The sequence below is a fragment of the Trachymyrmex septentrionalis genome, unplaced genomic scaffold, assembly GCF_001594115.1.
Source record: "Trachymyrmex septentrionalis isolate Tsep2-gDNA-1 unplaced genomic scaffold, Tsep1.0 scaffold14, whole genome shotgun sequence".
Classification (NCBI taxonomy): Eukaryota; Metazoa; Arthropoda; class Insecta; order Hymenoptera; family Formicidae; genus Trachymyrmex; species Trachymyrmex septentrionalis.
Genome location: NW_017304543.1, coordinates 1056576 through 1068955, shown reverse-complemented (window position 1 = coordinate 1068955; position 12380 = coordinate 1056576). Strand labels below are relative to the sequence as shown.

The following is a 12380-nucleotide window of genomic DNA, read 5'->3' as shown; positions in this document are numbered from 1 at the left end:
GACCACATGATCGTTTCCCGATTCTCCTTTGAACCTGCCTGCCTGCCCGGGTCGGCGCACAATGCCAACAACTTTCGCGAGTAGAAAGGCATTTTCCCGGGGAAACGGTTTTATTATTTCATGGAAGCACTCTAAAGTCGAAGCTTTTATATAATCGAGTCGGGCGCGGTGCGATGGCGGGTCGAATCTACGCTCGATCGAAAATTGCATACGCGACTTGCAAGGAAACGAGCACGAATTAATAAATTCCATTTGAGATTTTCTTATTCCACTATTCTATATGCGATATTCAAAATGTATCTCTGAATTTTAAGAGATAACGAGTTACGAGGGAGACGAGTGTAAATTAGAAATTCTGAACGTACACGGAAAGAATGATTTTCACTGAAATTATATCTAAATTTAGCTGCACACTGTGTTAAATTCATAATGTTAAATTATACCGAATTTGTATTATTTTTCATCATATCTATTACTGCTTCTATCCAATATGTTGTACATTTAATTAAAACTAATATAGTAAAATAATTTAACTCGAGAAAATGTATTAAGTTTGGTTAAAATTTATGTGGATAAATGTCAATTTGAATAATGTTCGCTTTGAAATCGTAGAAGTTAGAAGAAATTATAAAAGTTATCAAAGTGTCATTTAACTCAAGGAATTGTATTACCATTTCTCTTTTCGTATCTAACAGTATATAGATACACATCTAAAGATAATTGTGTTAGATCATCAAAAGAATTATATAAAGCACTTAAGCTACATTGTTAAAATATCAAAATACTTTGCAATACTTTGGTATTACTTGAATGTCCTACATATATATATATAATTACAATAGTTTGATAAAAAATTATTTTCAGATCTGTATCTAGTAAAATTTTTTAATTCCGATCGCTTTCGCAAAATCCGTTTTTTCCCTGTATTGTAAACTTTATTCGACTCTAACGCGATTAAAAATTGTGTAACATCGAAACTGTGCATACTACCAAAACCAAAGATTTATTATCGTTATTTCGATATAGCGTCCGAGATAGAAATAAGCATTTTATACTAATTATAAACACAACGAAACGCTCGCACTGGAAACAAATGATATCACTCGCTACGGCTCCAAATGGAACAACAGTGAATTCTTAATGTTGCCTACAACAGAAATTAATACCTCGGCGTAATTTCGCTTGGACTTAATGAATCGTGTTGAAAAGCCACGAGGTACGAGCTTTATAAAATCGCAACGCAATATAGAAACGCGGCACAAAAGACGAAGAAGTCAAGGGGGATAGTCGCGGTAAAATATTTATTACTCTCGCATAGGCGGTTCATATATGCAAGAAGAAGTTCTTCAAAGTTCCTCGAGTGAGCTACATACAATCCATGCAAGATACAATCCCGTATGATAATACCGAAAGAAACTGGGAAGGGAACGGCGGGTGGCGCGTCGTATTCGACCGTGGATGATGCGCGTCCCTTTCCTATCGCGCACCGCTTTCGTTGTTGTTGTTTCAACTCTCTCTTCGTAACTTTGGAATTACTTATACATACAATCTGCAATCTTCGCGAGAGATCTGTCGCTGCATTCGGAACAGAAGTCCGTTTCGCAGCGAAGAGAGAATGCAATATAACGGGACTTACAAGATAAAACGTGAGTTACAACTTTTTTAACGCGTAAGCGCCTCCCGTAAAATTTAGTTACGACACCATGCCTCCGTCTAAGTTTCGCGGCGATCCGTTTCTTTTTTTTTCTTTTTTACACCTTCTTTTATAATTGTTGTTTTATAATTGTGTACTTTAATTGTGTACTTTAGTGTCGTTTTACATCGTTTCTTTATGATTTTTATAACAATTGCTACATACATGAAATAATATTTGAAATAATATTTTTGAATATATATTTTTGTTAATTAACATGTACATGAAAAGGACAATTTTGTGATAATGCCCGTTTTAATATAGATTAACTTTAATCTTGATTCAATTTACCTTTTATCTTTTTCTATTTTTGAAAATTAGAAAAGAATAAAGAATAAATTAAACCGAGATTAAAGTTAATCTATATTGGTAAAAATGGACACAAAGCGTTTAAAAATTTAGCTGGGTGTAAATCTGAAAATAATTTTAATGGAATATCAAAATTGTATATACTGTCAAATTTATAATGTCAAATCATACTCAATTTAAATTATTTTTAGGTCTTTCTCTTCAGGATGCCAAAATCCTATCCAGTATATTCGATTAAAACAATGGAGTTCAATTTAACTCAAAAAAATGTACTAAATTTGACTCAAACTTAGTTTATTATTTGCATACGTTAATATAAACTATATTTACTTTAAAATTAACAACAATAGAAATGGATTGATTTATATTTTGACACATATGAAAGTTAAAAACGATAAAACATTTAACTCAAGGGATTGAGTAACCATTGTTTTTTCGATATACTAACAATGCGAAACATTAAAATTGATTAGTAAAATGTTAAAATTTTTTACAGCATTGTCATTCTAGATAATTATTTTGATAAACCAACAAAATTATTTTCAAATCTGCACCCTGCTAAATTTGTAAAGTTCATCAAAATCATTCTTTCCGCGAAACATAGAATGTTTCAGTGATTTAAAATATTTTGACAGCTCTCCAATATATAGCCAGCTCGAAGCCAGATATTCACTTATAATTCTAACTTTTAAATAACCTGATGTGACATCGATGTTTTTATATTTCAACTCAAATTAATTTCCAATAAGATACATTAAACTTTCCAGGATATATTTCGCAGTATTCGTGAAATACCCTGTATATATACATACAAGGCGCGATGGAAAAGTCCGCTCTCCCGTTATTGTTTAATCGCCATCCCGTCATTTATCACCGAGCATTTATCTGAATAAAAAGTTGAAAGGCCTCGCGCGAGATTCCGAATTTGGCGCAATTTTCAGATCGTTAGCCATGCGAAAGGTCGAAATAAAATACTGTTCTCGCTGGTCGGTCAGCGGAAATGCGTCGAGAATAATTAAGCGTCCATCAAACCGCTATCGCGTGCGCCGAATGCTGCGCAATAGCGAATCCTTACAAATAAATACATAATTATGCGGGCAAGCGTGATAAATGGATTTACTCACCAGTCCGTGTCGATGCAATCGACGATCCGCTGCCGGCCGCCAGCCGCTCTCGCTCCATCGATGTCAAACGGCACGGCTCCAAGTTGCACGCCGTATCAATTTCGCCATAGGGACGCTCACTCGCGTACACGAATGTCCGGGAAAAAACGCGGACGCTAATCACGATCACCCGATATAGTCCCGATACTCCATTCGACACACCCGTCACTCGCGCGTGAATTCACTCGCTTCGAAACGGTACGCGGCGCGCCGAGAGTGGCAACGGCAAAATGGCGTCCGTTCGGCGAATCGAAACCGATTTGAACCGTGGTGCGAATCGACGCGAAACGATCGCGCAAACGCACACCGCGAGTCGCGACTCGAATACCCGTAACGGCCGTAACGTAAAGCGGCCAAATTACTCCATACGCACTTCGGTGCGATAGCCAACCGACACATTTCCATTGCTCGGCACTATTGATACGCGCTATCGATCACCCGTGCGATGCATCTCGAATGACACGAAGTGCGCACCGCTACAACCCGCGAGTCGGAGTTGAACGGCAAATAAACGAATAACGTATTTCGCGGCTCGAACGTGAATATCACGATCGATCATAGCAGCGCGCGCTTATTAGCAAGCCTGATACTTTTCTTCGTAACTTCCCAAATTCACGCACGTTCTCTTTCGCCGGATATATAAAAGCGCGAATACAAATTCACATTTGCGACGCGCCGCGCCGCGATACGAAGTGAGTTCTAAATGTCCAGATGGCGCGACGATCGCGCCTAAACAGGGAGGTGCGTTCAGGAATTATGCCAGAAAGTGCGTCCACTTTGGGTGCGTTCGGGGAGGCATTATTAGCGCTATTTGTGACATTCTATTCCTTGGATGCGTTTTGTGTTTATAGCGCTTATAAGCATCATTTGTCGTTAGAACTTCTGTATCTTAAAATGAGGTGAAAATTAGCAATGTTTTTACGCATTTTGACCAATAAAAAAATTATAATTATTCTAATAAATTCTCACTTTTATAATTAATTATTCTAATAAGAAATTTAATTATTCTTACTTTAATTATTCTAATAAAAATTCACTTTTGTAATTGTTACCTTGTTTCAAGATATCAAATCAACTCACTTGTTTAATATTTGATAGATATAGTAAGAATGAAATGATGCTTGCAACATGTGAGCGTGCAAAGCGAACACATCCTAGAATTATCATCCATTCTTTTTTCTCCGGATACTGTATCCTTTTTAAAGCGTCCAGGAACGTTCGGGAAAATTTTCATAATATGAGCGAGATAATTATAAGCGTCCACGGTTTCAAGGAATCGTCTACATATTTTTCTTTGATTCCTCCGATGCTATTTATATTAATAATTTACAATAAATGTAATAATTTTCAAATTATAAGAAACTGACCAATCATAGTCGAATGTGAGGAGAATAATCGACTACGGGTGCATTCACAACAACAACCGCTCAGTGAGCACTATGATTAAATTAATACTACTAATGAACAATTAGGTGTAAAATAATTATTCATTGATAGTTTTAACCAATTTCGTAACTTTCATGCTGTAACTTTCGTGTTTAGGTCAAATATACAGTATAAATTGCGGATAAAACGTAATGGAAATTAGATTAAAAATTTTTGAAAATTATAATGCAGTAATTCTAAGCAATTATATTGAAAATTATAATGTAGTAATGCCAAGACTGAAAACGACAGTCACCCAAACATGATCCCGCATCCCCATCATTCCCATCCCCTCGATTCTCAGACTTTCGTTTTCCGTTTAGCATCATTGCTTGCGGACAAGATCGAACTGATCTCCAATACATTCAAAGTCAAGTTTGCTATATGACTGATTTATGCTAATGTAATAATCGCATTCCATATTCGCGGAGAAATGAAATTAAAAAAAATTCATTTGCGAGAGATTTCAAACTAAAGCGTTGAGGTATTCAATCTCAATTATAATCTCGGAATCTGTATCAAATATTTACTTCAATCGGGGAGAACTCGGACAAAAGGGTTTAAAACAAAATTATCCGATATATATATATATATATACTGAATCATTATTTGCGCACTATTATGTATACATAAGGCATTATTTCTCTTCTTTCAACATTCCATCTATGATCTCTTCCTTCTTTCACCCTTTGCCAACTGTCACCGCGAACGGTCTCTTTATTTTGTCGTTCTCTTTCCCCGCGTTGATACGCAGTCGCAAAGTTAGACGAAACTCGTTATCGGATAGAACGGGCGATTACCGCCTCGTCTAGAGTTGGAGCTCGACTTTTAACGCGATTATACGTCGCTGAAAGGCTAAATTGCACGGCGCAACAAGAGTTAACGCCCGCGAAAACTACAAATTTAAGCGATGCGTCCCGGAGAGGAGCGGCGAAAAATAATCGACAGAATGACGCGAATCGCGAAAAAAATGTCGTGCTTTCCTTATATAGTTTAGCTTTCAATCATAATACCGTGAAGAATTCTGTGACAAAGTGAAAATTACAGAGCAGCGAAAATTTGCTGATATTAAAACAAACAGATCTTTTTATAATCCAAATTGTTGTTGAAACGAATAATATTTCTAATTAAGTAAGAAAATTCCTACATTCGGTCAAAGATCTTAGTACTAAATAGTGCGACAAAATCTTTCTCGATTTTGAAACGCAATTATAAGCTGTAGAACTAGACTATAATAATATTACTTATTAAATTCACAAACAATTTAATAATTTTTTATGCTAATAATTAAGCATCTTTATAAGAATATTAATAATTAGATGTTAATAAGAATTTTTAATCTATAAATATATTTCAATATACAATATAGTATTTCAATACATTACACGCTTCACATTTACATCAATGGCACGAATATTCTCTTTGTGGCCGGTATTCATAGCCCAGACAACATATATAACTAAAAGACATCATAAAAACATCATAAAGACGTCTTTTGAAACACATTTTATGTCTGAAAGGTATGTAAAAGATATCATAAAGAGATTTTCTATATAGATGTGTGTCTGAAAATCCGTTTCTATTATATCTCAAGACCGTCTTAAGTAATATTTAAAATGCTAATATGACTGTGATTGCGGCTTATCAAACATCTTAAAACTGTACTTAAAACAGTCTTAAATATAAGAACTGACTATGAAAATCGTTCCAAGTCTTAAAACATTCAAAAAATAAAGTAAGTAGAGAAAAAGGACGGCGACAAATAAGAAACATAGTGAGGCCAATACAAAGCAAACGTTCTGAAAAATTCCTCGTGTTTCATAAAACTGTTCTCATAGCTCCGCGTGCTTTATACAACTCTGTGCCGCAAATAGACTGAAGAAAAACTAAAGGCAGAAACAAAAGAGGTAAACGGAAGCCTGATAGGTCGAGTCAATCGTTCACCTGTTCAACCAATCGCACACCTGTACTCGCTTTCCACGAAGCTAAACCAATCGGACCTCCGTACGTCTCGTTGTTTGGTCAGTTTACGAGCTCCCGCGCTCTACGGATATCGATTACCGATCGCCTCGGCGGCTATCGCTTCCTCTTAATACTGAAAAATGGACCAAAGCCTTTGCGCGAGATCGCCCGCGAAGGAAAGCGAGCGCAAAGCGCGGTGGAATTCTCTCGACGCGCCCGACGAGATCCGATGGAGGACCTCAGGAAGAATGCTCAAAGTTTCCGCCCGCTTCCGGTCCGCCGGCTTTCGTTGATGGCTGCAATTAGACCTCTGGCCATCCTTTTGTAGCACACACGCGCACACAACGTACTGCACCGAAGATCGACCGCCACCAGAAGAGTAGCCCATGAGCGAGAATATCCTCTAATTGAAAGCGATCTTAAATTTTGGAAAAGTTAATGAATTAGAAGAACGACTGTGGAATGGACGCGTCCGTTTTTCTCCGTTTTTCTCACGTCGAAAGCTTTCAGTTTAACATTACGTCCTAAAGTAATATAACGGATGGAATTTCAGTATTAATTATACGGTCGAATATGTTACCGGCAGTAATCGATCATTGTTAAAATTTTAATTGCTCAGTATGAAAATTTCTCGAGAAATTTATTCTATCCATACAATACGGAAATAATTATTTTTAATTAGAACGAAATTAATTTTTAATTAATTATAATATTACATAAATTATTAAAGTTAATTATAAATTAATTTTAATAAAGCTATTATCACGATAATAAAATTGAATTTATATCTCAAAGATTACGGCTATTATTCTTATCCTATTTTATACGAGATCTGTTCAGACAATAGTTACGGTTGTATTATTTATTTTTCCTCAATTTAATTAATATTTCTGGATTTTTCATTAAACTCGAACAAAAGCATATATTCGAATATTAAGAGAAATTACTTAAAAGACACTGTAAATTATAATATTTTCAAGAGTTTATAGTGTTTATAATTATACATACATATGTATTTCACTGACAAAGGCTTTATAGCATTACCTATTCCAAATTCCCTCTTTACGTTTCGTCTTTCCCTTTTGAATCGTTATAACAGATACCCTATTCCTATAGCAGCGGTTCATTGTGAGGAACATATTGTCTTATCGAGCACAGAACAGTTACAAAGTCCAATGCTTCATGGTAGCTATTCCGCTCGAAGCAATTCCGCTTAAGATATCATGTGACAAAGGTCTGTTTATACTCGAAATATCGCGACAAATTTTCGTCGAGCGATCACTTTGTATCGGGCGAAAGGGCAAGAAAAGCAAAAAAGCTCTCGTGTAGAACAGTTGCAGAATTTTGTCGTGAATTTATTGTAAAAATTACATGACGGATTTTTGCGTGATCTCGCAATGCCGAGTAATTTCCGGTGACTTCCTATTATTGATTATTTAACTTTCAGACTCTCTAGGAATTATGTTATTCCGATAAATAATGCATCTCTTGCATGTTGCATGAATATTCGTAACTTATAATTCATATGTTTAATTTGATGGATAACGTTTGTCTTTAGCACTTGCATTATTTCTCACGCAAATAAGTAATAATTTAACATACTTATTACATACTTAATTACTAACGTGGAATTATATACATTTAAATATCGTACGATCAAACAATAAATTGTTCGACATTATACAGAATTTCTAGAGAAAAATAAAAAAGTAAAACTCTTAAATCGCAAATAATAATATATGTATATTATAATGCAAATTGCAATTTTTTAATCTAATATTGTTTCGTATCAATGATACATTAATTCTTATTATTTGCATAATAAATTGTCTGAAATGTACGAGTAATTTTACAATCAAAAAATTTCAAGAAAATTCGATTATATCTAATATTGCAACTCTATGCTAATTGTAAGAGAGAGAATTAATGCTTAAATGTGTTATTCTATAATACTAATCTTAAGCCAGCGACAACATACGATGCTTATTTTTGCTGTTGGATTGCTAAGTTGGATTCTAATCTTGCCACCGTATTGTGTGTGTGTGTGTGTGTGGATACGCGTGTTGGTGCCAACAAATATGGTGACAAGAATTTAATCCAGCTAGCAATCCAGCAAGAAAACAAGCATCGTATGTTGCCGGCTTATTGTTAGTACTATTAAAGAATTATGATATTATATTTGTAATAAATGTTCTGTTTTTTTCTCCTGAAAATTAATTTTCTCAAATTTCTTTTTAAATTTATTTTTTATTTTTGAGTATAATTCAAATTTGGATTTAATACAATTCCGTCATACTTAATCGATAATTATAAAATTGGCCAATCAGAGAAGCGATATTGTTAAATAAATGTCTGAGTTCTTTTATATTTCTAGATTGGCGATTCTGTGCAAACCTGATTCTGTAAAGTCTGTTCGCGTTGTTTGAAATCCGCAAACATTTTTTAACTTAAAATGAGATATATTTAGCGTTGAAAAGAGAAAAAACGAAGATGTTGAGTGCAAAAAGTGCAAGCAATATGAACAGACTTAAATACATATTCAGTGCTGTTGAATATTGAAGAGAGAGAGAGAGAGAGAGAGAGAGAGAGAAAGTGAAGACGCTGAGTGCAAAAAGTACACGTAACACGAACAGACCTATGGATAGGTTATGTTACCCTATCGCAATCGTTGTACACCAGAAGATTTTAACTCTGTGTATTTTAAAGGCGACGAAAAATTCAATTAGTTCATAATTTTCAGATTCATTTTAAGGTACAGCATAGCATCATCGTTATTGACTTCCAATTTATTTCATATTGTTAATACTAATTAATTGTTCATCAGATATATCCTGGTAAAATGGAAATAGAACTGATTGAATTAAAAGATATAAAGACTGTTCCGGATATAATACACGTTTATCCGGAACGAGTAAAGTCTGAGTATACACCACTCGTTATTGACAACGGTAATTTACAATTGTATATTTATTCTAATTATGTCCACATACCATAAATTAATAGTGTTGTTTGAAATTAGGGTCCTACAATTGCAGAGTTGGTTGGGCTACTGAAAAAGAACCACAATTGACATTCAAGAATCTCATAGCGAAACCAAGAAAGGAACGTGGCAAGAAAGATGGAGAACCTCAAGTGGGAAATGATATAGCAAATATTGAAGCTGTTCGATTTCAATTAAAGACTCAATTCGATCGAAATGTAGTGACGCATTTTGAGGCTCAAGAACAGATATTTGATTATACATTCACACACATGGGTATAGATACAGAAGGCAGTGTAAATCATCCAATTATATTGACAGAAGCATTCCTTAATCCCAATTATTCTCGTAATTGTAAGTAAATAGTAATAATTTATTTGGTTATTTTTAATTTTCAATAAAAATTTTTATATATAAATTTTATATATATATATATTTCAGTAATGGCAGAATTATTATTTGAATGTTATAATGTACCATCAATAGCCTATGGAATTGACTGCTTATTTTCATATCAGCATAACAACTGCCCATCTGATGGTCTAATAGTTAGCATAGGTTATCATACAACTCATATAATACCAATACTAGATGGGAAAGCAGATGCTATGAACGCAAGAAGAATTAATGTTGGTGGATATCACATCACATCATATATGCATAAACTCCTTCAATTGAAATATCCAGTACATGTCAATGCAATAACACTTAGTCGAGCAGAGGTATACATCATATATTATAATGTGATAAAAGAATAAAGTAAAATCTGAATTTATATTTTCTATTTTTTTAACGATTACTAAATGTCTGCTTTATAATTTCCAGGAGTTGATACATGAGCATTCGATGATTGCTTTAAGCTATCAAGAAGAATTATCCAAATGGGCAGATGTAGATTATTATGATACACATGTTTTAAGAGTGCAATTACCATATATTGCACCTACTACTACTCCCGGTTTAACGCTTGAGCAACAGAAAGAAAGAAAACGGGAATTAGCACGACGATTAATGGAAATTAATGCGAGAAAGAGAGAAGAAAGGGTTGGTATTTTATACTTTTATTTATATATTACTCTGTTGTAACATTAAATAACGTTTAATTGCATCTCATATCTGCAGTTAGCAGAAGATGAAGAACAACTTAATCAATTACTAGCAGTTCAAGATCTTCTAGAAGAAGGTGAAATAGACGAATTTGACCAGGCATTGAAATCCTATTCTCTTGCAAACGAGGCTGATTTAATAAAAATGATAAATAATCTACAAGCAAAAGTAGAAAGAACCAGACAGAAAATCGTTGCTGCTAACTCACAAGAGGAAAATATTGTAATGGAAGAAAAACCTAAAATCAAGTCAAGCCTTCAACCTAGAGATCAACAGGATTTTGATGAATGGATTGCTGGAGTTAGGAAGAAAAGGTACTTTCTTAGTATGTTGATAATATCCAGCACACATATGCTTATCTATTAACGGATTATTAAATCTTTATTTCTTATAGACAAGAAATATTAGACAAACGCATGGCAAAAAGACAACGAAGGCAAGATATGGCAAAGCGAAGAACAGCCGCCGCACAGGAGAGGATGCGTATAATTAGTCAGTTAGCAAAAAAAGAAAAGCGCGATGACGATTTTGGTATGCGAGACGAAGACTGGGATGTATACAAAGTCATAAATAGGGTAGGATATATTTTCCTTTTTCTGTGGAATTACATGAATTGGTATCTTTTGTTACAAAATATTTTTTTGTAGGAAGGCGGCGATTCAGATTCAGAATTAGAACAGGAGAAACTATTAGAATTGGAAGATGTGTTACGTCATCACGATCCAGAATTTGATAGTGCGGGATCTAGCGTTCCTATGGTTCCTGGAGAAACTCATCAACTTCATGTAGGCGTAGAACGCTTACGAGTACCAGAATTGTTGTTTCAACCATCTATGGTTGGTTCTGTAGAAGCGGGGATTGCCGAAACAATTGAATTTGTTTTAAAACAGTACACTTCTGAAGAACAAACGCGTCTTGTGAGCAATGTATTTCTGACCGGTGGATCAACAGCATTCCCAGGATTATTAGAAAGATTAAAACGCGAACTACGCGAAATGAGACCTTTTGGATCGAACTTTCAAGTGAATATTGCGAAAAATACCAGTTTGGATGCCTGGTATGGTGCAAGAGATTTCGGTTTGAATGGTAATTTTCCTGAGTATTTAGTCAGTCGTAAGGAATACGAGGAGAAAGGTGGAGAATATTTTAAAGAACATTCAACAAGTAATACTTACACTCGATCACCCGATCCCTTGCCGATGATACAAGTACCTGTAGCATCTGAGCAAGTGATTGTAGAGGATGCTATAGTTGATGTCGAAATTGAATAAAAGTAATTAACTCGACTTTTAATTCGTATACATAATATTGTATTCGCATATTAATATTGTAAATTATATAAATTTTAAATTAAAAAACATATACATATATATGACGAATTCCAAATTACTTTTTTTGTTGCCGAGCAGATTTTTATAAATATAAAACTTTTATATATACATATATATATACAATATATTAGTTTGATCATGATATATATGAAGACTTTTATTATTAAATGGATATTAACAAAAAAATATGACCATTTTTTTGTTCATGGATACCTACTTTATTACACAAGTATTTCTGTTTGTTCATTTTATTACGAACAAACTACATTGTAGTCTGTTTGCTGATCACAATATACAGTTCCCAAACATCGCATTTCGCCATTCAACACAATTACGCGGGATACATTTTTACTTTTCTTATTTTTCGAGGACAATCGACATCGGCTTCTGGGCGTATTTCATGTAGCCTA

The 12380-nt window shown here is 34.4% G+C and overlaps 1 protein-coding gene across 1 annotated transcript; it reads left to right on the top strand.

The window, feature by feature from the left end:
- Nucleotides 1-9217: 9217 nt before the first annotated feature.
- On the top strand, nt 9218-11948 carry LOC108745628 (actin-related protein 5). Its single transcript, XM_018481904.1, has 8 exons — nt 9218-9304; nt 9377-9500; nt 9572-9886; nt 9974-10254; nt 10358-10576; nt 10655-10953; nt 11034-11214; nt 11287-11948. Exons 2-8 carry the CDS (start codon nt 9392-9394, stop codon nt 11908-11910), a joined length of 2028 nt encoding a protein of 675 aa, XP_018337406.1. The 5' UTR covers nt 9218-9304; nt 9377-9391; the 3' UTR covers nt 11911-11948.
- Nucleotides 11949-12380: the final 432 nt, after the last annotated feature.